This window comes from Lates calcarifer, linkage group LG17 (genome assembly GCF_001640805.2).
Source record: "Lates calcarifer isolate ASB-BC8 linkage group LG17, TLL_Latcal_v3, whole genome shotgun sequence".
Classification (NCBI taxonomy): Eukaryota; Metazoa; Chordata; class Actinopteri; family Centropomidae; genus Lates; species Lates calcarifer.
In genome coordinates this window covers 19,774,328-19,801,308 of record NC_066849.1, presented here as the reverse complement: position 1 = coordinate 19,801,308, position 26,981 = coordinate 19,774,328, and the positions used below count along the sequence as shown (strand labels likewise).

General features: G+C 40.6%; 1 protein-coding gene across 2 annotated transcripts; it reads right to left on the bottom strand.

Moving 5' to 3' along the window:
* Window positions 1-1,228: 1,228 nt before the first annotated feature.
* mllt1a (MLLT1 super elongation complex subunit a) lies at window positions 1,229-26,889 on the bottom strand. Of its 2 annotated transcripts, none has more exons than XM_018695893.2 (12): window positions 26,717-26,889; window positions 20,867-21,047; window positions 19,218-19,300; window positions 17,123-17,266; window positions 16,078-16,203; window positions 13,478-14,131; window positions 12,888-12,978; window positions 12,575-12,686; window positions 10,825-10,924; window positions 10,044-10,121; window positions 8,662-8,733; window positions 1,229-8,343 (listed from the first exon to the last, which is right to left on the bottom strand). In XM_018695893.2, the coding sequence occupies exons 1-12, from the start codon at window positions 26,726-26,728 to the stop codon at window positions 8,215-8,217; spliced, it is 1,782 nt and encodes a 593-aa protein (XP_018551409.1). In that variant the 5' UTR covers window positions 26,729-26,889; the 3' UTR covers window positions 1,229-8,214. The 2 variants fall into 2 exon arrangements, with proteins under 2 accessions (XP_018551409.1, XP_018551416.1); XM_018695900.2 differs by having other exon boundaries at window positions 10,053-10,121.
* Window positions 26,890-26,981: the final 92 nt, after the last annotated feature.

Genomic DNA, 26,981 nt, shown 5'->3' with positions numbered 1-26,981 from the left:
AGAAACAGTGACCTCTACTGGAGCTAAGGTGATCATGTGACCCACGCAGCAAAGGTTAAGACACGTCCTGAACCTTAAACTGCAGCAAATGACTACATCCATTTAGTCCATTTGATAACATTATAAGGTAAATAAATAAACTTGGGTTAATTTTCCAATTCAGCATTACCACAAAACTAAAGCAACAAAACCAAAGAGTCACAAACAGCTCCAGTGGTAGCAACAAGACTGTTTCAATTGCTTTACAATACTGAGTTATAAGTTATTTTTTTTCTTTGCCAGGCCACTTACCTCCAATGATGAGTGTTGGTGATGATGTTTTCCTCCACCAGCTACAAATATTTAAAGACCTACACATCTTTTCACAGCTAATTTGTGTAAAACAGAGCCTCCAGTAATGTTATCTGCAGCTCACGAGCTTCACTCAAAATGGCTCAGTAAGATTCTTAATTAGATCTTCATTGAAGACAGGTGTGTTCAGCCAGTTAAGGCCTTTAGTGAGGCAAAGTAAAAGTATGTTTTCTGCAGCAGCTGCTTTTTCCAATCAAGTAACCATGCAGAAAAAAAAACTCAGTTATTTACACATACATGTTGAGATTATAGTGTAAACAGTACAAAATATAAAATGTTAATAAGTTTACTGTGCTAACATAAATATGAAATTAGTAGTGGATAAGAACTATTATTTAAGGTTATTTTCATTACCAATAAATGTGGTGATATCTTACTCTGTTGATTCTTTTGCCTTTGTCATAAAAAATGCTTCCAGAGCCCAGTGTAACATCTTCAAAACACTTTTTGTTTAAAAAAAGCAGCACGTCAGTATCTTTGTCATTTTTAAACTGTGGCCTTGCTGATGTAATACTTCTTCCAGTTTCTGCTGAAAGTGAAGCAGCTAAATGGAGTTCAGCCATCATTAATTTCATTATTTACACCTCTTCTTACTTTGACATGTCAAAACGTCTACCGTGAATAAGGTCTGTAGGTTTTCTCTGCACAGAGCTGAATCAGAGAACAATTTATTGATCAGCCTTTGCCAATAACAGTCCCTCCCTGTAGTGACATTTCCTCGATAGATGGTCAATGCATCATGGGCATTATTGCCCGGCCCACTGCTTGTCCTTTTAACCCCGCAGACTGCGATGACCATCACATAAACTTTACATGAACCCTGCGCACAAGGCCATGACCGGGTCACACAACGGTCAATGATCGGACACACTGGGACAACAGTACTTAATGACTTTATTAATAATATGATTTCAAAATAAAAAATAACATTAAAATAACATGTTTTGTCCTAGTTAACAACTTGCATTATATGGCCACATGGTGGCATTGTAATGCCAAGTTTTTCATTTTTAAAAATACCAAATTGTTCTTCTGCCATCCAGTTCATTTGTTCTGCTCGTCGCTTGTAGCTTTGACCACATGTATGGACACATTTCAGACTCCACCCTCCCCCCCTTTACTCCCCAGTAAAAAAAAAAAAAAAAAAAAAAATCAAACCTTTATAAATACAGGCAACCCTGTCCCCTTGTCACAGACACATTATGACGACCACTGACACAGGAAACACCCCGTCTGCACATGCCCCCTCCCACCCCCCTCCACATATTTGCAACGAACCATTTGCTCCGTATTTTTGCTTTTTCCTCATCCTCTTAAGATCCACACAGTAGATATTCTACCTTTGCTGTATTATACACTTATATATAATATAGTCGCAGCTGAAATGCTCCACTCCCACAGACCTGCTCACAGAGTTGCGAAGGAGTGGAAGGAATGTTTTCACCCATTCTGTATTCCCAGTTTCAGTTAGTTCTTTCATTAACATAGAAACACAGGACTCTCCTGGATAATCTAACTGTCATACTGGTTTATGTTACGACAGCCATTTTCAATTATTTCAACTTTGTTTCAAATAACTCATGTTTTATCCATCAAAGCGGCTCTAAAAATATTACAATGCCCATGAGTTCTGGAGAAGAAGCCAGTCAGAACAGCAGTGAATTCAAGAAGTGACCAAAAAAATAGAAGGGAGGCGATTTAATCTGCAGAATTTTGCTGAAATGCCTCTTGGGAGTCGTAGTAGTCGTAGACCACATATTGTGATAATAGAGAGCCTGAGTGGGTTTTGTTCCAGCATTCGAAATCCCACTGACATTTTTAAATTGCGCTAACAACTACAAATACAGCCTTGGAACAGAGCCTTTCAGAGTCTTGTGACTTGCTTCACTTGTTTAGATGTAGTCACAATTGCACCATTGTTTATTAGTCTTATACATTTATTTTTGTTTGTTTGTTGTGCTGCCTTTACTAAACACTATGTCCCACAAGCTCTCGTCATTTATGTGCTAAACACCACAGCTCAACAGAAGAAATGAGTCCACGGCGGAATCGAGGGGTCGTGGACACTGAACATTTTATAGTGATGTAACTTAGCATTAGTTTTTCCTGTACTCAAAAAATTCTTGTTGTTTATCTTAGTTAAAATCAAGAGGCTTCAGTTTCTTACACAGCAGCAGAAAATGGAGCGTAAGCTCCATGATTACGTTTGCTTTTTTCAGAAAGACTAAACACTAACTGAGATTGCACTGAGTTATAGAAACTAACAAAACAGAGGCTAGCCTGGACAGGACTTCACGACTTCAACTTTTTTCATGCAGATTCAATCTGCAAAATTAACTGTGAGTCACAGAACATCTTCTATGGGAAACAATGAACGGCTCAAAAACACCTCCCCACAACTTTGCAACTCTGTTCATATTGATGTGTTTCTTCAGGCTCATGTTATCATAACACAATAAAATTATGTGAAGATGACAGTTTTTGTTTGGGTACAGACTTCTATTAATGAGTAGAAAAAAGAAAAAAAAAACAAAACAAAACAAAAAAAAACACTCAAATCATAACTGGACATGATACAGAAAAAAAACATTTTTAGCTCAACAGTTTTCAGTTCCCTGAACCGAAGTGTGGACTCCTCATGTCCTCGTTCTGGTCCAGTTATTTTGTACTGGAAGCAGAGGGGTGATAACAAAGTTTAGCTCATCCAGCAAACATTTTCCAACACCTGCTTCTTGGTGTTCAGCTGTCATCAGAATCATGATACACAAAAACATACGGGGAACGTCCCCATAACAACATTTTACGCCTAAAATAGATTCAACGGGCATGTTTGTTTGTGAATAATAGTGACCAAACATGCTGAAATAAAGACAATTAAATAAGAAACAAACAAAAAATGGTTGGCAAAGGAAAAAAAAAATCAATTCATATCGTATTGCATGTAAATATTGTATAAAATCCTTAAAAATACAGTTCAGGTAACTACTTAAGTACTGAAGTCATCACAGCCAAAAGTGCAGAGGTCCATAAATAAAACATTGACTGTGGGTAGACAGTGGGTCTTCTCTCTCGAGTCCCCACGTTAACTCCCCCCTCTCCACCACCACAAGGGACTGAATGGGTGCCTGGTCAAAGGTCAAAGTTCATGAACTAGGACTTAAAAGTTCCCACATCGATGCACAGAGAAGGGGACAGGAAGGAAAGTTGTTTGTTTTTTTTTTTGTTTGTTTGTTTTTTTTTAAACTCTCTCCCTCTCTCCTATCGCTGACAAACTCACACTCGCAGATGCACAAACGTCACTCACACAGTTTGCAAAGTTCGTTCTCAGTTATAATCATGGCCTGAAGTTCTGTTGACAGAGGCACACCTAGAGAAAATGAAGGGGAAGAGGAAGAAGTGAGGGCAGGAGGAGAAGGACTGGGAGCAGGGGGGGGGGGTTACTGCAGGGCACATAAGGCGGCAGGGATCCAGGTTTTTCTTTTTTCTCTTCTTTTTTTGTTTTTTTTTTAGGCCGCGTTCAGACGGCATTTTACAGTAAGGGCAGAGGGAGTGTGTACATGTTGCTGAGGCCAGGCAGGCAACAGAAGAAGAGTGAGAGTATTAAAGCTATCGAAGCATCAGAATAAAAAACACTGTCAGCAGGAAGAGAACTGAAGGAGGAGGAGAGGGAGGCAGGGAGGGAATCGTTCATTGAGGTTTGTACCACAGTGGGTTGGTGTTGGTGTGTGTGTGTGTTTCTGTGTGTGTGTGAAGCCTAAAGGGGCCACAGGAACTAACACACCAGGGGCCTGAATCACAAAGCAAGTTCACCTCACTCTGGCTTTCTTTGAGCTTTCTGGCTTCAGAAAACCAAACACTGGGCGATCCTGGAAAACCAGTCTCACAAAGCTGGTTCCTGGCTCTGTTAATCCACAATTTACCCAAGCACGCACAAGTTTGTTTACAATTAAAGAAGTGTAACAAGAAGCCAATCACATGCCACATCAACAGATAAAGAGCAGCGTAATTATTAAAACTGTTGATTCCTGTGGGGAAATCAGATCGTTTGAGCAGCAAATGGAAAGAAAAAAAGTCAGCAATACATGGTAAATAGAAAGGAAATAATAACCAAATGATAGAATAATCAAATGCTAAAAGTAAGCGCAGGTATTATAATACACTTAGGCTGCAATGATTAGTCAATCAAAAGAAAAATTAAACAACAACCATTTTGATATTCAATTAATAGTTTAAGTCATTTTTGATGCAATAACACAAAAAAATTCTGTTTTCAGCCTCTCAAATATTAAAACTTACAGCTTTTCTCTTTCTTTGGAAACTGAATATCTTTCTGTTATAGACTGTTGGTCGTACAAAACAAATTTGGAGCCATTTTTCACTTTTTCTAGCTTTATAGCTCTATTACGTAGGCTTCCTTAAATTGTTTTAAATCATTGTACAATGTATATCATGCTGTGTGTCACCATAGCTACACACAGCTTCATACTGGTGTACCAGTTAACTCTGGTAAAGCTGACATAATTTAAACAGCCTACTGGGGCTGCAACTAATGACTGTTTTCATCATTGATTAATCTGCAGATTATTTTCTTTATTAAATGGATTAAACTTAAAAATAGCTAAATAAATAGGTGACATCTTCAATACGTTTGTTCAGTCCAAAGATTTTTAGTTAACCATCATTTCAGACAGAGATAAGCAGCAAATCCTTCTGTTTAAGAAGCTGGAACCAGAGAGTAGTTAGTATTTTTGTTTATGAGAGTTACAGTAGTTAACATATAAAGCCCAGTGAATCCACCAGTGTGTGAACATGATGTTTTGTGCTCATTGTTACTAATCTTCTACAGGTTTTCTAATCCTCTTAACTGATGCTTCTCTGGGTTTAGTGATCTAACTGGGTTAAAGTGAGCCAGCTTCATGAGACCAGTCAACCTGAGTAAAAGTTTTCTGTCTAACCCACTACTTGCTGCATGATGCAGGTCCCTGAGAAATATATTACAAATATTTAGGGAAAGAAAAACACAAGGAGTGCCTTGTTTAGCTTATATTTCTGCCTACATGTCCTTTGTTTGACGCTGCTCAAGTGCTGCTAACTTGGTATCAAATGCTCCACCGTAATCAAATACTTCAAACCACTTAAAGAGGAGGGATCCCCGGCCCTATACAACGACACCACCTCACAAAAACACACAACACAGCTGAAAGCAACTGTTACTTGAGTTAATTAATGTAAGAAACTACCACAGTCACCTGACGCTTCCTCGTAAGACCACTGAATCTAATCTCAGAAAGCAAGAACATAAAAACAGGACCACCATCAATGAAAAATAGTCATCTGAAAAATTTCTAGAGGCCTTGATTAACAGAAATATCACTGATAAAAAGACAACAGCCTACAAAGACACTGGAAAAGGAGAAGCAGGGATGAAAGCCATTAAGACAATACTGGATATTCAGGCATCCCAATTAACACTTGTTTCCCCAAGGGGGGTATTTTTTTCTGGGGGTGGGGGGGTGGGGGGGGTTCAATCTGTGTGACCATGGCTAACAGAGCGCACACCCCCCCTCACACTGCAAGTTGCAGAAAAAGGCACTAGAGTGGGGCTGTTGCTAGCCGTAGAAAAGTAAAAGCGATATACATTCATAGCTCACAGGTTATCTTAACTGCAGTCTGGGAATAAATACACAAAACGCAGTTGTAGAAAAATAAAATGTAAAAAAGCGTGGCCCCTATTTTATTTTCCTTATTTTTGGATTCTGGGAGACAAGTATGGCTACTTTTTCACGGCTTTTTTTTTTAAACCCCCTCCCACCCTACCCACCACTTTAGAAGGCAATTCAGGAGTGATCCTCCACTGCTCTGGCCGCGAGCAGTCGAGCCCTTTCATGCAAGCCAATATGGGAATAAGGAGGGGAGGGGGCGGGGGGTGAGGAGGAGGAGGTGGGTGGTGGTGGTGGAGAGGAGGGATGGAGTGAGGGAGCTTCAGGAGGAGGAGGAGGGGGGCAGGGGCGCTGTTTGTAGGAGGTCAAGGCTCAGCTTTCAGTGCGAGGAAGTAGAGGGGGAAACTCAACAGAACATATGTTTTCAGATGTTCAGACAACAGAGAAACCTCATCCGAAACAGACTCACACACTCACACTCTCACGCACACATAGCACACGTCTCAGTGTCTTCATGTACAGTGTTTTAAGTATAAGGACCTGGGAGATAAACATGTGCATGAATCTGGCTATCACTTTACTTTAACCCCCACTATGTAGCACTGAAAGCACTGAACATATAATAAAAACACTATAATGTAGTTGTTTGTAGCTAGATGGACACTTAAGTCCTTATTAATGCACAGTACCTATCAGCAATTATTATTACTAGAGCCTCAACCACAAGTTGATCCACAGAGAATTAACCTGGCAAGAATTTGGATAATCCATTCAAGTCAATTTTCAAGAAAATATCCACCAAATTTCATGAGGATTTGACCATTTTATCAGTAACACATTATCTTATATTGAACATGTTTGAGTTTTAACAAAAAAAGGGTAATTTAAAGAATATTATGATCATTTTTCACAATCTTACAGACTAAACAACTACTCGCTTCCTCAAAAAAATAATGCTGATGAAATAATTAAATTAGTGTGGCCGTAACTGTAACATAGTTACATTGTTAGCCTTGCTGGTCTCTGTGTCTGATGGCTGTGTTTCACTGTGAAGAAATAAATTCATCACAAGTGAAAACGAGTCTTCTGCTCCAGAAACAAACCAGAAAGAAAATCAGCTCGGCAGCCAAGAATTACCGCTGTCACAGATGATGAGCAGCTCAAAGAGACAAAAAGAAAATATAATATAAATTTGGCTGCTTACACAAGAAAGTGTGAGTATTTGACTGACGTTCGGCTTTAATTGGGTTATTTTATGTTTCACTTTTTCCAGAGAAAAAGCTTCAAGGATGAGGATCTCTCTTTCCCAACTTGTATCTTCAAAAAGTCAAATCAGGGTCGTCATTATATTCAGGCCAATACAGTACATTAATAAACACTTACACCTACTTACAACTACATTATACTGTGTAATAAGCCATTTATTTAATGTTAATATAGAATTTATGAAGGCTGAATGGGTGGGGATTTAGAGTAAAGTGTTACCTGAATGTATATTTGTTTGGCGTGTGTGTGTTCAGGGGAAGGAGGGAAACCGGCTGTTGTTTGTGCTCGAGCTTTACGAACAAAGAGAAGTTAGTAACCACAAAGACAACATCTCCTCTTAAACCTCAGCACTGCTCGCACACACGCACACACACACACACACGCGCGTAGACAACACAAGCACACACACAACTCAAGAGTATGTCGGGAGAGAAATGAGCTCCAGCTGACAACGGGGGAAGGGAACTGGAGTGTTCTGCCGAGTAAGGAGTGTGCGTGTGAAGAAGGAGGAGGAGGAGGGGAAGGATTGGGTTTGCAAAGGCGGGAGCAATATGAGTGCAGGGGGGTGAAGGGGCGGGTGTGGGGTGCATTCCACAGCTCTGCACAGACTCAAAAAAGAGATGTGTAGTGAAAATCCTGACTGTAGACGGAGATCAGCTACTCCAGCGCTCCCTTCCACACCTCCTGATCCTAATTCTCCTCCGCCTCCGCCTCCTCCAGTTTCCTCCCCAGCGTCACGTGAAGGTGGTGCGTCTTCATGTGTGCTTGTGTTTGTTCGTGTGTTTCTGTTTGTGTGGTAGTTGTTCGACGGTTCAGTCAGGCCTGTGAGACAGCTGCAACAGATGTAGCCGCTCGTCGCCTCCTCAAAGAGGAGAAGCGCTGGCGATTCTACCTCCGGCGCCGCTGTCGTCGTCCACACGCCGCTTTCCACTTCCTGTCACGTGGCCGTTGCCTCCAGGTAGCTCTGTAGTTTGCGGACAGTGGACTCGTCCAGTGAAAAGAGGTCAAAGTCAAAGGTGGTGTTGGTCACGTTGAAGTGGCCCGTCTCCTCGATCAGGTTTACAATCTGACAGATGAAAAAAGATGAGACGTCAATTATTCGCTTTTACTCTAAACAATGCATCATTCATGCGACATTATTAATGAAAAAAATCGGCTTTATTACAGAGTTGTTTTGGTACAGATGCCACGTACATGATCCATCAAGTTTAGAGAAAGCCAGCTGTTATTTTTCCCATGTATGAATCAAATTAACCCAGCTGTTTCACATTTAGAATACACTGATTAAAAAGAGCCAAAAACATTCTCTGATACGTTTTAACAAAGTATAGCATCATGAAAATAATGAAGAATATCAAGCAAATACAGAGGCACGAATACACACCTGCTGTAGGACATTACGCTCTCTTAAAGCCATCAGTCTGCGATGGAGGTCCACCAGTTCTTCTGTGTAGGCCTGCAGGATTTAGGTTACAGAGGAGAGTGAACATAGTCAGTAGAGTATTAAAGACAACATAAGAGTAGGAGCAAAATATTTGACTGTTGAAGAGAAGAATATCAAGATTCAGTGAAGAAAGGTCATTGGTAATTCTTAGTCTTTTGGAGGTTTTTTGGGGTGATTTTCTCCCCATAGAGTTGTCGGTGCAAAATGGTAAATCTAGAAATGATCCCAAACATACAGTCAGAGTCATAAAGAACAATCCTCAGTGATAAAAGCAAGGAGTCCTGCATCGGATGGTCAGAGCCCTGATCTCAACATCATGGAGTCAGCCTGGGATTACGCGAAGAGACCAAAACCACAGAACTGTGGCACGTTCCCCACAACACTTCGAACAACCCACATGTCGAGTAGTTGGTTCTGTTTGATTTATATTTTTCCTGTTTACTGGACTTTGTACAAAGTTGAGTGATAATTAAAAATGTTTCATGGCATCATTTCTGAAAGTATCCTCACTTTACTTTTAGGAGAGTGCCTAAAACGTTAAAACGTAGTGCTCTATATAAATTTGACGTGACTGACACCAAAGCATGATACTTACAGCTGTAAGGCTTGTGGATGCACACACAGATAGCTGTGGACAACATAGACTCATAGCTGTTCTGAGTACTTTTTTCTAGTCTGCTTGGACCACTTGCTTTTGTAGCATAGTGGCTACATGGGCCGATGGGCACTCGGGCGTCCACACAGAGCTTCGTGTACACTTTCTGATGATGAAATTTACATCAAGCTGACTTGAGCAGTACTCATGGATGCAGAAAGTATAACTGGTCTACTCTAGCAGTGCTGGAAATATCTAAATGTGCCTGTGGTTGTTCAGGTTTGTAATTTGTAGATATCCTAAATACAACATCACGAACAAATAGAGCAGGAAATCCAAGGTACATCACCAACACCAAGAGCTTAACTGTGGAGTTTTTGTTTTAAAACGACTAATCTTGACGTCGACCGCGTCCTTTGTATTCAGTCAGTGCGTTTCAACAAAATCCATCTCCATTAGACTCAGCAGATGTTAAAATGTGAAAGAGTGATATAAGATCAGTTTACCAGGGCTTCACTTCATCACAGCTTAAATCATCTTGTTACAAAGAGGAAAGAAAAGATTTCTCTTCAGGGGTTCATAGGCCAGAGTCTGTCTGCACATCTGGATCAATTCACTGTCCATTACTGCATCTTGAATTCATTAATGCAACTCATTGAACGACAAAAAAGCACTGCATGTGTGCGTGTGTATGTGAGAGAGTTTAAGCATAAAAAGTTTGATTTACCCTTCCTACCTTGTCGTATCCCTTCTTCAACACCTTCTCTGAGCGAAATGAGGAATCTGGACTCTTTCTGCCCGACACCTGCAGAACAGAGATCAGAGGAAAAAAAGAAAGAAAAAAGAAAGACAGGAGGGGTGAGAAAGTACACAGAGAGAGAAGATACAAAGAAGAGAGACAGAGGCAGTGATGTGAAACCATGAGACTATCTAGGCCACCAATGACAGTGAATACAGCTGAAATGTAAGTTGAAGCCTGGTGCAGGGCTGAAACACTGTGGTTTCCATGTCTGCTCGTTGAATGGCTTCAGGCTATTTTGCATTGGGAAGGAGCCACAATAAATAAAAAAGCCTTTAAAAATACAGCTTGTATTAAAATTCAAAACAAGTCCTCTCTGTCTAAACGAATGGCTTGGACTGTTGTTTAATATTGTTTTGATAGTATTACTCATACACGTCTTTCTCAAACACACACAACAAATTTCCCTTGTTAATTTCACTCACAAAACCACAGTTAAACCACATAATGCTTTAGGAAAGTCCTGTTCATGTTGGCCTGAGGATTATGTTGACAGCTGAATACTGAAGAGTGCACATACTGTATGAAGAAAAACTAACACAATAATATTCTTAAGAGTAAATAAAACCAGAATCTGTAAAACAGTAGGTCCCTCTCTGACTCAGTTGATCCATGTGTGGATTTGAATCTTATTTTCTAGTCAAACTATTTCAGCCCTTGTCAATATGTCAATGAGAAGGCAGTAAAATGAGAGGTCTGTGTGACTCACTTTGTTATTGGAGGAGCTGTGTTTCTGTGGGGGCGGGGCGGGGTCTCGACTGGGGCGGTGCGAGCCGTCACTGCTGTCACTCTCGCTGTCCAGGCTGAGTCTGAGAGGGGGACAGGGCGAGGTCGCGGGTCAATCACACACAGACTGACAGACAGATTCACATTGTCATACTGCTCAGCATTGTTCTTGGATGCATGCGTCTGAGATTTTATTATGATTAGATACCAGTATGTTCCAAGACGATTTAAAAAAAAAATTGTGCTTTCTGGTTATGGACTCCATTTGTGAGTAATCTTAGCAGATTAAAATCAAAAATCCACCAGAATAAAGAAGACTGATGTGAGACAAAAAAGTCCCAAGGTTGGCAGAGAAAAGTGAAGGCATCTGTAGACAACTGAACAATCTGACAACTTCACTAAATGTGACACTGGGTGAGATGAGTGTGAGAAAATTGTGGTGCCAATGGGTGTTGTCCAAGCAACAGTTCTGAGGACTGCGTGAGAGTAAGTGCTCACTGGAGAGCTCCCATGAGGACTACATAACCACAAGGGTTTTTTGCAGCGCCAATAGGAACTCTGAGGTGACACAAGTCGGACGAAAAATTGTGTTGTATTTCCCCTCATCACATATACACTCAATAAAGCCTGGGATTCACTGTCAGTCCATTTGTCCTTACTTTGTTCCATTTTTAATGCGGTACGACTCGTTATGAGCCACCATAACGCTTAACACAGGTTTTTAAAAATGGCAACTGCCGGGGCTGCATTGCCTCATGATCAACCAATCAACACACTGCGTCTGGACCAGTCACTGTACATTTACATCAGTTACAGTTCCTCTTGAGCTGGGATAGCACCTACTCTGACATAGGGGCTAAAAAAAAGTCCCTCAAAACTACGTTCTAAAAACTATGATTGTTCCGATTTCAGGTCCTCAAACTGTTGTTAGTGGTGGTTTCATACAGATGAGTGATGAATGCCAGATGAATTGCAGTAAAAAAACAGATACACAATACATTTCTACCCACCTGCTTTTATGCACATTTTGAACACAGAAATTCAAAATAGAACAGTGAAATATGACAAAAAAGCATGTGTGCATGTGACTTAAAAGTCCACTGACGCAGGTGCGGCAGATGAAACTGCAGATTTGTGTAACATTCCTCACATTAGCAAATGAAACCAACATGTTCTCCATGTTTTTGTTTGAGGTTTGACTGGCGCTCTCTTGCTCTACCCTCCTCTTCTGCAGTGGTTTAATGGCATCTGACTGGAAAATTAGCACCTCCAACTGTTTATCATCTCAACATTCACATAACAGTGGTGGATGGAAACATGCATTAATTCATGTTATCTTTTGTCGATTTTCTGACAGCTCACTGGCTGACTAGACACATCAGCAACTCATCTGTCTGCACCACTCTAGTGTTTGGAAATGTAGCAAAACAATAAACTAGCTTTGACCGTAGCGCTGGGGCTGTCTACGCATCAGAAAATGTCAAAAGAGGAGAAAAGGAGTGTGTGGACCCAGGGAAAAGAAAAGTGAGTTTGCAGCAGCATTCTAAGTTCTTGCTTTGTAAACACTGGATGAAGCAACAATCAGTTTCTGACATTTTTGATGCAGTCTTTGATCAGCAGTGTAAGTCTAAATTGGCCGTTGGTAAATGTGCCTCAGAGTGATATTGATGTCCACGGTTACTGACTAACAGCCTAAAATCACACAGTCTGACAGGGTGTTTAGGGAGACTGACCGAGAGTCGCGGTTGGGGGGGTTGGTCTTGATGGGGGTCTCCTCCTCTGAGCTGCTGTCGTCATCGTCTGACTCTTCTGACTGGATCTCCTCCACCATGGATCGTAGAGGGCCTGGGAAAGAATTATACAAACTTTAATACGTTTGACCTGATAACTCTCAATGCACACAATCTTCCTCTCGCACAAACTTCAAATTTTTAAAGCTTACTAAATCAGCCAAACCATGTTGTGCCCTTTTCACTCCTTGTACCTTTTCTACATATAACACAATTAACATGAAATGGTCTCTCCAATTAAAATATCTGACTGTACCTTGCCCTTGTTTCTGTCCCGGCTCGAAGTCTGAGTCTGAACTGGAGTCAGAACTTGAACTGGAGTTGGAAGGACTGGAAGGGGCTGACTGCTGTAGGAGGAGGAGTAGGAGGAGAAGAAAATGACAAGTGAAGGAGAGGAAGGTGATGGACAGAAGGTTGAAGGGATAAGAAAAAAGACAGATGGACAAGTCAATTTTTGAGTTCGTGATCCAGCTCTCCTCTGGAGTGCCACATGTAGACATTCGAGAGCCAACATTTGGAACAAGATCCCATCAGGCAAAAAAATATTCATGTCTCTGTAAATGCAGTTGTGCAATAAAGATATAAAAATATGACTTAGCAAGCACAGCATGAAATTGAAGCTGACATTATTAGTCAATTTTTCAAGAAAAAATACAAAATTGTAACAGACATTTTTCCTAGAAACCAATCAAGTGATTGACAAGAACATCATGAATAAATGATAGTAAAAATAATTACTTGCAGGGCTAATGATCATAGACAACATTTTTGAACAGCAAGACATTATAAAATAAAATATAAAAAGAAACTCTTCAGAAAAGAAAGCTCCTGCCTCCACCCTCGTACCTCTGACTTTGAAGATGCTTCGTCCTCTGAATTCGACTCTTCCGACTCTGGAATTTTCTTGGGCTCCTTCAGCTCCTGTGTGTCATTTTTGCCTTTGGCCCAGCGACCTTTTTCCTTGGGAGGTTTCTTCTCAGTGTAGGGCTGAGTAGCTGCAGACGAGGAGGAGACACGAGGAGACGTTCCAGTGAAGGCTGCGCTTGCCGGCCCCTTCGGCCCCTCGGAGCTGCCTTTCTTCTGCTTCTTCGCGCTGGGTTTGGGAGACTCCACAGTGGAGGGCCGTTTCCCCGGAGCTTTGGAGTCTGCTGGCCCTCCCCCACCTCCTCCCCCACCACCCCCTCCACTCCCAGCCCCCCCTCCTTTGGGGGACATGCCCTCCATCTTTGAATCCTTCAGGGTGAGTTTAGGCTCCTTGAATGCAGCCTTGGGAAGGACCTTTACTTCATCTTTCACTTTGATCTCTGGCGGCTTTTTTGAAGACGACGATGAGGAAGAGGAAGGATCACGGCCACTCTTGCTGCTTCCATCTCTGTCATTGTCTCCTTTCGAAGTGGCTTTGCTCTCAGAGTCTTTTCTGGGCCGCTCGCGATGCTCCTTGGTCAGTTTGTGCGGTTTGGGTCCTTTGCTGCTGCCACCACTTCCTTCTTTGCTGGGTTCCTGGAAACAGAAAACAACAACAACACCGTCATCACTCTTAGAAACACTCAGCTCACAGCTTCAGAGAAGAAAACTGTTGCTGCTCAAAGACTTCACCAAGGAGTTTAAGGACATCATCCACTCCTCAGATCCTAAATTAGGCCTTTCCTATTGAGTGAGGCCACTGCATTACTTACTGTGAATGACATGTCAAACTAAGAATTTTGGTCAGTGTGAACTTTGGCCAAAATAACAATACTAGTCTTAAATACAATAAAGATAAAAACAATGACCTGAATTCATCTGTCTATGCAATAACAGGATCCAGAGTCTACAGCCATGCTAATGGCTGCAGTACTTCATGCTAAATGCTAACACTAGCATGTGCTATCATGCTTTATCATTAGTTTTATTATGTATAGTGTTTGCCATGTCCAGTTTTATTTTAGTGTGTTACTGTGCTAACATTTGTCAGTTAGCTCTAAACACAAATTACATCTGAGGCTGAATGTAATTTGTTTTGCAGGTGTTTGGGTATAAAATAGAAATTTGGACCTGATGATAGCACTAGATAAAAAGCAAATGGTGAAGCAAGTTGTTGCAATTCTTTCACTCAAAATCACAGATATCAACCTTGTGGTAGCACTAGAAGAAAAGTCAGGGGGAGTCATCGAGATTCATCCTCTGGGTACCATGAATGTTTGGACAAAACTTCATGGTAATCCACAGGTGTTGAGATATTTCTGTCTGGATCAATGTGATAAATCGTCAAACTGACTTTGCCATTCCTAGAGTCATATTCCCAGCATAGCAAAGTAATACCACTCCACAAGTTAAAAAGATACTACACCTCTATGAGCTACAGCATCAACAGTATTTACACACTGCTCCTGCTACCAGCTGCCAACCAAGGGCAAACAAGGAAGCAGTCAAAAAGGTTACGGATTAAGCTGGTTGTATCTCTGAAGTCACATTAGATTAGACTCTCAGCTTGAGAGCAGTCAACAAGTGAATTTAAATTTGCAGCACAAATGTGGTGAAATGTGCAAACAAACCCACCAGAGCCACGAGAGCGGCTTTTAACAGAGCTCTCTGGCACAGCGATACAGGGAGAGGATAGTATTTCCAACACTGTCCACCCACATATCAGCAAACAGTTTTACAGGTTTTGACTGTGACTCTATTAAACTTGATATGTGCACACAAGATTTTATTATATTCAGAGGCTGGAGAGAGTGGACATGTGTGTGTCTTCAGAGGTGGCTCTCATTGACTTTTTCTGTCAGCAGACGGATGTAGCTGGATAAAATCAAGTCCTCTATTTGCCTCAAGCCGGTGCTCAACAAACGCCCACTCACTGCCACAATAAAAATCTATATTCAAGAAACATATCTTCCCATGTCAAAATGAAGGGAATATTTGGTTTACATGACATGTGCTCATTAACCATCAGCACAACTTGATGTTAGTCACCAATATTACCCAAAACTGTGTCTAGAAAAACACAAGACGAATCATATGAAGAAAAAAAACGGCGCCATTTCATTTGAACTGGTTGCAAAGACCCCACCAAGATACTGGTCTGTGAGGAATTGATAGACAGTGGTTAAACTGGAAAATGTAAGGGGATCAGTTTCCTGTTTTCTCCTGATATGTCCCCTCTCCTGGCAGATAAGCAGGCTGAGTAATTCTGCATACATGCATACAGATGCTCAAAAACAGCTGGTAGTGATTAAGAGCCCTGAGTCAGCCTGCTCTGAAGACTGATTTAATGATTTTGTTAAGGGCATACGATGTTCATTTAGGCAGTCACCCCTATGCTGTTCCAAAAATGTAGACAAAAATTGATTGGGCTGATCAATAAAGTTGTGTAAATATTTTCTGACTGAATGAGAAAGCTGAGGACACCAGTGAGATGACTGAGATGACTGTTACAGGATCATTTTCTTATTGGCAAGTTGACCAACCTTTGACACATGAGAGGTCTTTGTCTTCTTGGGGTCTGAAAAGGCAGAGAGGGGGATGGTGGGGAGCATCGGGTAATCCGGACTGGGTCTGGACATGGCCTCAGCCCCTTCTGGAACCACCAGTACCTGCAATCAAAGACACAACAGTGTTAACTTTTAAAACCACTGCACACTGCATACACACTGAACATTTCTGAGGAGTACTCGGGGCTTTTATTTACTTTGACTGAAGACACAATCAGGCTTTAACAGAGTTGTTAAGTGTAAAGAGCTATTTTGGACAACCGCTGGTTCCAGAAGTAAAACTCCTATTCATCTTTCTCATAGACAATGTTAGGTGACTCACAGTCGGAGCACGTCTACGGCTTGGATCAGCATCAAGCTCCCAAATCCCAGATCAGCACAAAAGATTTAACAACTGCATCAGAAAATACAAGGCTCTTTGATAGAACAAGCCTCTGACAGCAACTAATGATGAATGACTTTCATTACCAATTAATCTGTTCATTATTTTAGCAATTAGTTGTTTTATATTCCAGAAAAAAGCCTCTTCTAATTTTAAAGGGTCCAAGTTGATGCTAATAAAAAGTGTCTGCTTTATTCAATCATCAGTCCAAAGCCCAAAGATATTCAGCGTACTATCATGTTTCATGATTTCAGGATGTATCAAATCCTAAAATTTGAGGAGCTGGAACCAATGGATGTTTGGATTATTCCCTGCAAAATAACTAAAAAGATGAATTGATAGTCGTTCCACAAATCAATAACTCCTTGCGACTCTAGGGAGAAAGTTAACTGCAACTCCCAAGGTGCATTTTGGTTTGATTTCTGTTTGCAGATTCAACAAGACTCATGGGTACTGCTGTGTTTTGAACCGTATTTCAGGCCAAACCGATTCCTCAGGCAGTGTTTTCATATAGGCTTCCGTTACAGAAATTAAAACCAGAATGAGAGCTCTATTGTTGACTGGAGTATCTGCTTTTGACTGTGGTTAGTTATTCAGTAATCAGTCCAGTCGAGTAGCTGATGTGTCAGGCAGCCTCACCCCTCCAGCTTTGATCAGCTTTCTCCTGAATTCTGTGGTGGGGTTGTTGAAGGTGAGCTTCTCACAGCGCAGGTGGTTGACTGGAGGGTTGCCCTCCAAGTTAAGGAACAGGTCGTAGTTGAAACACACCTTTTTTGGCTCCTCCTGCAATACAAGTTAATCAGTGTCATTTTAACATTCTTGTAAGAGCACGTGTCTTTTGTGTTTGTCTTTTTGCATTACTGCCCTGCATACAATCACCTCTCTCAATACCTAAACATTTCACAACAAAAGATAAAAGCTGAATGAATAACCTATCACCCTGGTCAATAAAACAGACATACATAGCTGGAGTCTGGTGCACTGATAAGACACAACTAACATTCCTGAGAGGAGGTGTAGAGCTGTAGAGAAGACAATTAAAGCTGAGGAAAAGGCATTAAGACGCTCTTGAGAGATTTCATAAACAAAAACTGTCTTCCTATAAATGTGGGGTTGGATTAATGGTTGCTTATATTTACACTCCTCTTGCTTCCCTTCAGCTATTTTCTTGATCTTCTTGACAGATGTGTCCGCTGTGCACAAGTTAATTGCACATAAAAGGAGGATGTAACATTTTTTGGATGCAGTCCAGAGGTCTAATATTATGAAGACTTGCAGGAGACAATTGGTACACTAATGCGCACATACCTCTTAAGTGTTGTCCTTATTTTGTAATGAGACCAAAGTGGTTCTTTCTTTCATGATTCATTTAAATGGCGGACAGAGACTTAAAGGTGCCAGTATAATAGTGTGTTCTTGTTTTAATTGCTTCACTCGGGGAGAAAAATGTCCCCACATCAAAGAAATGTTTTACTAACACACTCAAGCATTCTGATGGACTGAGTGGATATGTAAGAGCAAGTGTCTGACCTACTGAGAAGTGTATCTTTAAATCCTTCCAGGCTGAAACCATTCACAAAAATATATATACTGCTCCATCAAAGCTTCTGAGCCATCACTTGCTTATATTGCACTTAAGCAATTCGATTATTCCAGGTTTTGAGCAGTAACCTGATTTTGAACACATCAAGTAAAAGGGAAACCCAGTTTACTTTATCAAATTAAAGAATTAACCTGGTTAACACGGGTAGATTCCTGCAGGAAAAACCTCGCTCTTGTGAGCATGTAAACATAATCTATAGCTGCATTTTGACTGGATTTATTTGTCAATTTATTTATCAACTCTTTTCCGCCAAATTAACTCTGTTTCTTGAACCAGTTCCATTCAGGACTCTTGGAAGTTTGGTGTCGTCTAGCAAACCAGCCTACGTTTCCACCAGTTTTGAGTGGAACCACAGTAATTAGGGATGCATCATCGTCAGAGTCCCCAGATCATCTGCTTGGGTAATTTTTCACCCCTACACCAGTAATAATCGCAGTTGCCTACACCTCTTCAGCAATCTCAGTGGTCCTCGTGAGATTTAAGTCCTATTCAGAGTGACATTCTTATATTCTAAAGTGGATCTGCAGGATGAGCTGCTTTTCTTTCCACTCTGACTGATGGAAACATGCTAACACCAACACACAGGCCTATTTGAGAACCAATGCAATGAAAGAAAAAAGTGCAGCCATTAGGAGAGCAAGACACTGTGAAAACTCATCAAATGGGATGTAGTAATATCAGCTATAGGTGTTGCCTTACACTGTCTTTGGGTTGGTCCAACAGAGCGTGTATTATAGACTGAATTCTGTAATTTCCCTGATGGTTTAAATGCAATGAGTTAAATTACAGAGGAGCAAAGTGAATATTTTCTCTCTCTTCATGTAACATTAATCCTGTCCAAATTAAACTGATGTTCATTCGCCTTCAATCTATCATAACTTCAGTGCAGCTAATGAGTTCACATTAAGTCTATTTATTTATAATTCCATAATATAACATCCACAATGTTTCAAAAAGCAATTTACAAAACTTAAACCATACTGAAATGTAAAGAATTACTACTATCTGCGATGTCCTGAAACCAATCCTTTCTAATATTTTATCCTAAATTTCTTTCCTATGAATACATTACCGGCATATATAAATCTGTCAGCATCCTACAGTTTACTATCTGTGTCCAGTCAATCTTACCTTGTTCTTAAAGTAAACCTCAATGGGCATGAGGAAACCTGCGTAGCCCGACTCCTCCACTTTGTACGGAGGCTCCTTGCATACTGTGGAAAGACAAAGGGACAAATCTATTAGTTAAATTTATTACCTCTGTCTGTCAGGGAACAAGTACAAAAAGCATTAATCTCTAACAAATATATTTCAATTCTTACACCCAGCACTATGCATTACATATAAATAATATCAGATTGTTACTGATTTGGTATCAAATGCTGACAAGACTGATTCCTTAAAAATCCTGTTTTGTTTTGTTTTTTTTGTTTTTTTGGTGTTATGGGAAAAAGTATGGAAATCTACTTATGTTTTTCAAGGATCAGGAAGCTTGTTCCATTCTTTGAGGCCTAAAATGAAAAGGCAGATTGTGCAAAGGCAGAGCTTCTTTTAGGGATTCAACAAGCTCCCCTAGCAGCTGACCTCTGAAGCTCTGATCATTTAATTAACTAAATTATGTCCAAAAAAATCCCCTCCAAAGTCTGTCACAAAATAAGACATTATTAGACACTTGTAGTTCTGTCAAGCTTTATACTGCATTACGATGAAGGTGATGAACATCATACTGATGCTTTAATGTATGAGTCAGTTTGTTATGTGTGTCAGGATATAAATGTCACTTCGCTTTAGCCTTGTCCAAGGGCACCTAAAAACAGCGACAATGCAAATAAATTACCCCAGAGTTTGCAGACATGTTTTAATATTTACAAGATAAAAAGAGAGTACAGCTTCTCTCCCACTCTCTGTGCTGACATTCAGGGTATTTTAATACAGACAAATTCCCACTAAAAATGTTTTTCTTTTTGTTTCGTCAGACAATGGAACAAGTATGAAATAGTGACTGAAATGCAGGCCATTAAGACGACAGTCACTTCAAGCCATTTCCAAGCACTATTCTTTAACCTCAACAAAAATCACACGCAAGTTAAAGACTGTGGCTGTGCTATCATTTTGGCTATGTTTACTTGTAAAAGGATCACACGTAGAGAAAGTTAGAAGCTCATTCATGTCTATGTCAGCTGCTGTGCAGTCAACTGAATGAGACGCATTAAGAGGTGGATGTGTGGAGGGAAAGCCCGACTTTGTATCTGTGGTACTGGCGACTCTTCTAAGAAAAAGTAGCTAAACTTTGTCCAAGAAATTGCAAGATTTCCTGTTAGGTGAAAAGTTGTTAAATGTAGCGACAAAGGCACTAATTTAGCAACACTTACTGTAAACACCCCTCTCATTACAAAACAGAAATTGTTTGAGCCAACTCATTTTGACAACTTTATCACTGACCTTGCTGTTACAGTCCAGCGAATAGGATGCAGCCCTAATTTCAACATCATCTTTGTAGTACGTAACACTTTCTAGTACGTAACCATGAAGAAATGCTAAATGTGAAAAATCAAGAGATGGAAGAGCTGGAGAAGATGAGGTAGATGGTCAGAAACTACAAATTCATCATGACATAACTGTGCTGAATTTTCAACCCTTTGGCCATTATTTGTCTCACATGTTTATCTTACCCTTTCTTCTGTTAGTCTTGGTGTTAAAATCCATATTAATAAACCTGCCATGTCTTATTGGAAGACTGAAAGTTAAAATATTCACACATTGCTGTCTCTTCGTCTTACCTCTCTTAGGTTTGGGGAAGCTCTCGTGCAGGCGGAAGACGACCCTTTCTACAAAGTGCTGGATGTTGCCGGTCTCTGGCCCTCGGACAAACACCATCCAGTCGTGGGTGAAACCTTCTGAAGTCACTTTCTTCCGTAGCTGGGCTCTGTGGCCCAACTCCAGCTTCACCTGCACTGTGCACTGAAAAGGACAAGATAAAAGGGTCACAAACTGTATGAGAGCGTATACACGAGCGAAAATCTGTACATGGGCAGGATGAGAAGCAACAGATTTAATCAGATCAAGAAACTGATAAAGATGTAGAAGCAAAATTTTTGTTGGCGATTATCTACACTGTGTACATTTTGTAGTGAGCAGAGGAAGGTCAAGTAAAGGCCTTAAGATTTTTCGGTTTCCATTTAAACTGCATGTGGATTCACTGTTTCCACGGAGAGGAAGAGGTAAATTTAAAACTCTTCTTTTAGGCCTTGGGCGACAACTAGGGGCACAGCTAAAGATTACTGTAATGATGGATTAATTTGCGGACAATATTCTAAATTAATCAAATTACTTACTTTATAAAATGTCAGAAGAAGTATATCTAAATTTTTCTCAATCACAACTTCCTGAAGTCCAAGACATTGGTCTAAAAGCCAAAGACACTCAATTTACTATCACATTTGATAAACAAAAGAAGCAAATCCTCACACTTTAAATGCTGGAACTAGTAAATGTTTGGCATTTCTGCTTGAAAAAATCACTTAAAAGATTAATCAGTTATTAAGAAAGTTTCAGAATTAACTTTCTGTGTTTCTTGCACAGGAAAAACTAATATGAAAACAACATGCTCTTCATTTCTCAAGTCTATGTCCACATAATTTGCTGCTAACATCATCAAAAATGCCAAATGTGAGGAGCTTTCTCTGTTTTCTATCATTATAAACTGAACATCTTCAGGCTTTAGATTCATAATCTATCAAAACAAGACACTGGAAGACAAGACTTTGCCTCTAGGAAACTGGGATGTGCACTTTCACTGTCTTTTGATGTTTAACAGACCAAACAACTCATGAAATCCTGTTTGGCAGTGCTAAATTACAGCAGCAAAGACACCTTGCAAACTGAGGTCTCTTATGAAATAAACATCAGGGTTTCTACAGCCAGTTAAATTTAAGGTTTTTTTTAATACAACACAGAATGCGATTTAATCCCCATTTTACAGTTATACTGCCCAAAGCATGAAAGATATCGATAAAAAACAGTAGGGACAATAAGGCCTAGAAGTATTCACTAAGTACAATGTGAAATAAATGTCAATTTATTTACATTTTTGTAATTATTTTTCTCATGATACAATGAATCAATCATTAAACATGACCTGGAGGTGGACAAGTAGCACAAGATGGATGAACGGAAGGGTGGATCAACTAATTAAAAAATAACTAATTTAAGGTCAGAGGTCTGGAACAGTAGCACTGAATTTTCCAGATAGTTTTAGCTTAAATCACATAAAACATTTCATAAGTTAAGCAATGTTATAGCCTACAGCAGCCTAGAAAAAATAAGAGGCTTCTAGAAATGAAATCTAAGCCTTTTTGAAAAAACAAAATTCAGTGATACCACCTTGAACAAAACCTCTGAATCTCTATTTTGAGTGTGTGGACTTAATACTGAGGAGCAGGGGCAGAACACTTGGCCTGGACAAACACAAAGCTGGACTGGTGTTGGGACGCTCCCTGTGGAATGGGAGTGATTAGCTGCCCGGCCCGATGGATCTCAAAAGGTTTGTCCAGAAGAGGGGCACATTGCTGGGCTACCTCTCTCTGCCAAGAACAATGACAGCAACGGGACATACAAATGACACAGCGCTGGTGGCGGTGAATGGCATAGCAAGTGAAGAGGCTATGGAGATGGGAGTGCAGAAGGGAACGAGGGGTGGGTGGGTGGTTGACGAGAGGGGACAGAAAGGCACTTTATGTCCAGGGGAGGACTGAAGAATGTGGGGATTTGGCCCCGGCACTGAGCAGCTCGTGAGCTGGGACTGAGTGGGGGGATTAGAGGGAGACAGGATTGAGATGAGCTGGTCTGGCACTCTCCAGTTCACTCACACTCGCTCACATACACACACACACACACTCACACACACACACCTCCCCTGCCTGGCACTCTGCCCGGCCATTCTGTGGCAGTAATGCCCTTAAACTCCAGACTCCACCACACCCACAGTGAGCAGCCGTGGAGGCCCCCCACCCCCCCAATCATCAACACCCCCACTCCCCCTGAGGCGTCCACAAAATCAGGAATGTGATAAGGACAACATAAAAATCAGGATGCTAATGAGCCAAAGAGAGAAACAATGATTCTGCAATAGAAATGAACGGAAATAATAAACTGAAATGCCTCAAACATGTAATTTCTTCCAAAGGTCTAAACACTGAGAGGTCAGGAGGTAATATGAGAAAATACCAGGCCTGCTTATTGTTTTTCTGGATTAACTGATTACTCATTTAGTCTACAAAATGACGGAAAACAGAGTAAAAAATGTTCATCACAATTTCATAAAGACAAAGATTATGTCTTGTTTGACTGAAATGAGCAACAGATTCTTAAGCAGTTGCCAATTAATTTTCTGGAGATTGATTAATCACTAATCACTAATCTGATTGTTTTAGCTCTAGGAAATATATTAGGACTGCAACTAATGATTATTTTCATTTGTTTACAAAATGTCAGTGAGCAGTGAATAATGCCTATACAGTTTGCCAGTGCTGAAGATAATGTCTTGATGTCTGGTTTGGTTTTTGACTGTTGGTCTAACAAATGCCAAAACCAGTCAAAAACCAAACCAGGCATCAAGACATTATCTTTAACAAAAATATTGAAATTACTGCTAAATAAAACAGAGGAAAGCAGCTAATACTCACATTTCAGAAGTCAGAGAAAACATGTTTGACATTTTTAGTACAAAAAAAGTACTCGGTTTTCAACTGTGAAAATAGTTGCCGATTCATTTTCTGACTAATCTTGGACTGCAATATTTTTTAAATATAGACGGATATGCTGATTATTTTCTTGATAACTTGTTTGATGTAACTTGTCTAAAATATGACCATTACAAGTTCTCAAAGTCCAAGGTGACATCTTCTAATGTCTTGTTTAGTCCGATATACAGTTTAAATCCCAAATATTTTAATTTTAATTTGTATAATTACAAAGAGAAGCAGCAAACACTCACATTTTAAAATGTGAAAAGTGCAAATGCTTGTTATTTTTGAGGTTAATTTTCTGTTAATCTGCAGACAGGTAAAGAAAACTACACTGAAAGAGACTGACATGAACTGAAAGGAGTCAAACTGTCTTTAAAAATATGAAACAAAGCAAGATGCCAGCTCTCAACAACTGAGAGGTCCAGAAACATACGTCTACAAATCTAACAACTGGCCATAATTTCAACAAATAATCAGACAATTAAGAGCCCAGGAGGCAATATGAAGCTGGGAAAATTAAAGACGTGAAACGAAAGCAACATTGACGGAGGTGGATATTAATTGAACTCTGTCAAACTGCCTGGAAATATGACAGCCTGGGGACACACGTCTAGAAAACAATGGCTTCATTTCTATATCATTCAATGGACAAAATAACTGGTGGCAACACATTTATTTCTCTATCCTCAACTAAAGGCGATGCAGGGGATACAAAAACAAATCACACAAAGCCACCAACATTGAGATGATGTGTGCATACCCTCTCTCTCGTTCTCTCTCTCTCTCTGTTTCTCATACACAGTGCTCCGATTGAGGGGAAATACAAATTTTGGCAGACGCAGTGGCTCCCATGAAAACAATGAACTCCCAGCTGCCATGTAAATAACACCCCTCATGACCATGTTAATCTCTTCCAGCTAATAAATGACTGAAATGAAAAGTCAGAAAGTTTCCCCAGAAGAGGACGCACACAAACAAACAAACACAACGGCAGTTGCGTTTGATGAAGCTGCGGGTTTCCAGCTCTAAACGCTTCGTCATTACCCAGCCTTAAATATCTGAAAGATGACACGAACAAAGGTGAAAAAGTTACTTGTATTGGAAAATGGTCAATCCTGGGAAGCCACAGAGGTGACTCACAAATAGCCTATCTGCGGCACCCAAGGAAAACAGTGAGGACTGGAAATAGGGTGTGTGAATGACTGTGTGGGGAGTATGAAAGGCAGCATGACCACTCATCCTGTCATCCCAGCTGCAGTGTTCATACAGAGATCTCCTTGATTGAGGAGGTCGATCAGCACTGCAGATTGTAAACACTCAGATAGTATTTTATCAGGTACACCTGGCTAAAACTGGTGCTGAGTAACAAAACAGCAACAATATTTATTAACGGTTTATGAGTGAGGGTTGATAAAATATTACCTATTACTATATATTTTATATTATCATATTAAACAATACCTCCTTCTGTAAAGCAATTCAATTCAATGCCATCAAGCAGGAAGATGAATCAACACCTCTCTATGTAGTTTTAACAAGAACTAAATATAACAGTCATAGAGGTACATTTCATTGCAGGGCTGCTGTATTAAACTGCATTATTTTTAACTATGTGTTTCAACAGGAAACATGCATTTATTTGTGCAATAGAAACGGAAAATCTAATGCACATCTTTCACATGCAACATAGGTAACATTCATCACAGAGGCACAACTTGACTACCCCTTTAACTTGTAGCAGAAGACTTCCTCTGGATGCACATTCACAGATCTAGTTAAAACTTCAAAGGGACCAACGCTGAATGGGGACTAGCTCCAAGAAAGTGGCTGAGCCACTTTCCATGGGTGTGTGTGGCCTAACCATCTGAAATATAGTCCTGAATAACCTCAGGCATTTAGAGAGTAACCCATTCTGAAGGAATATCTCCCTTACAGTTAGCAGATATGTAATTTGGTTTACCCACTTTTCTGTTTTCTGCAAAATAAATTATGTAGCATTTTATGATGACATAAATCTTAAGTGAACAAATTTGTCCATGCAAAAGTATTAAATGTGAAGGCATAATCTTGCAAGATCAAAAGGTTTACATGCCAGTCCTTAAAATTATGCTTTATATTCTGGGTTTTCTTTGCTTTATAATGACCAGCCCATGTAAGGGTGGTCATCATGACTGGATCCAAGTTCAACGTTTGCCACACAGAGAGATATGTCAGCTTTTCCACCATGCTGCATGCATTTTACTCCACAATCATGAATGTGGTGTGTAAGAATTAAACATTAACCAACTGTTGGCAAATGATGCAAATATATAGCAGAAGTTATGTGCTCGTGGTTGGGTTTATTAGCCTTGTGTATGTGAATATTTCAGGCCGCTGGCAGTGGAGACACCACCCCGCCTCTCCAGCTCAACCTGGAGAGGACAAATCTTTTCCCCGGCGCCTTGTAGCGGCTCCTTAGCCTTTAGCCAACGGCCGACACTCTCCTGATAGGTAGACTAGCTTAGCTTAGCCACACAAAAACCTCGACTCAAATTGGTCTTCGGAGTGTTTAATTGAGTGCATGTGCATTTTTAAAAAGAGCACAGCAGAGCAGAATAAACACCAGGTGTGAATCTCTTTGTGTGCCTGGTTGTGGCTACAGCTATGCAGCGGTGCTGTATGGTGTGGTAGACTGAAGCTAGCTAGCGGTAAATACCGATGTATGAGTGCCCAGCTAGCATAGCTCCAGAGCCAAACAACTACGAGTTCATTAGCAGCAGGAGCGTTTTTTTTCTTCTGGCGACCAGAACAGAGGATTCATTCCTGCCCTGCCAGCGCGCAGCCTGCTGCCATTTTCACCGTGAAAAGTTCAGATTCCGTTAGGAGACACAAAAGCCACTGTACCTGGTTCTCCATGTTTCTCCGGCCTCAGTGATTGTTGTATTTATTTACAGCGGCGTTTGTGGAGCGTCTCCCCAGCCTCTGCTCCTCATTGTGTGTCAATCCAGCCCAGAAGCGGAAGGCAGACGGCTCCCCTCCCCTTCCAGACGGCCGCTGGCAGGCGACCAAAACAGAAAGCTCTCTCGGCCAATCAGCGAGCGGGAAATTTAAGTACTCTTAAAAGGAGCCAATCAGAACGCTCGAGAGGCGGGGCAGTCCCCGAGCTGCA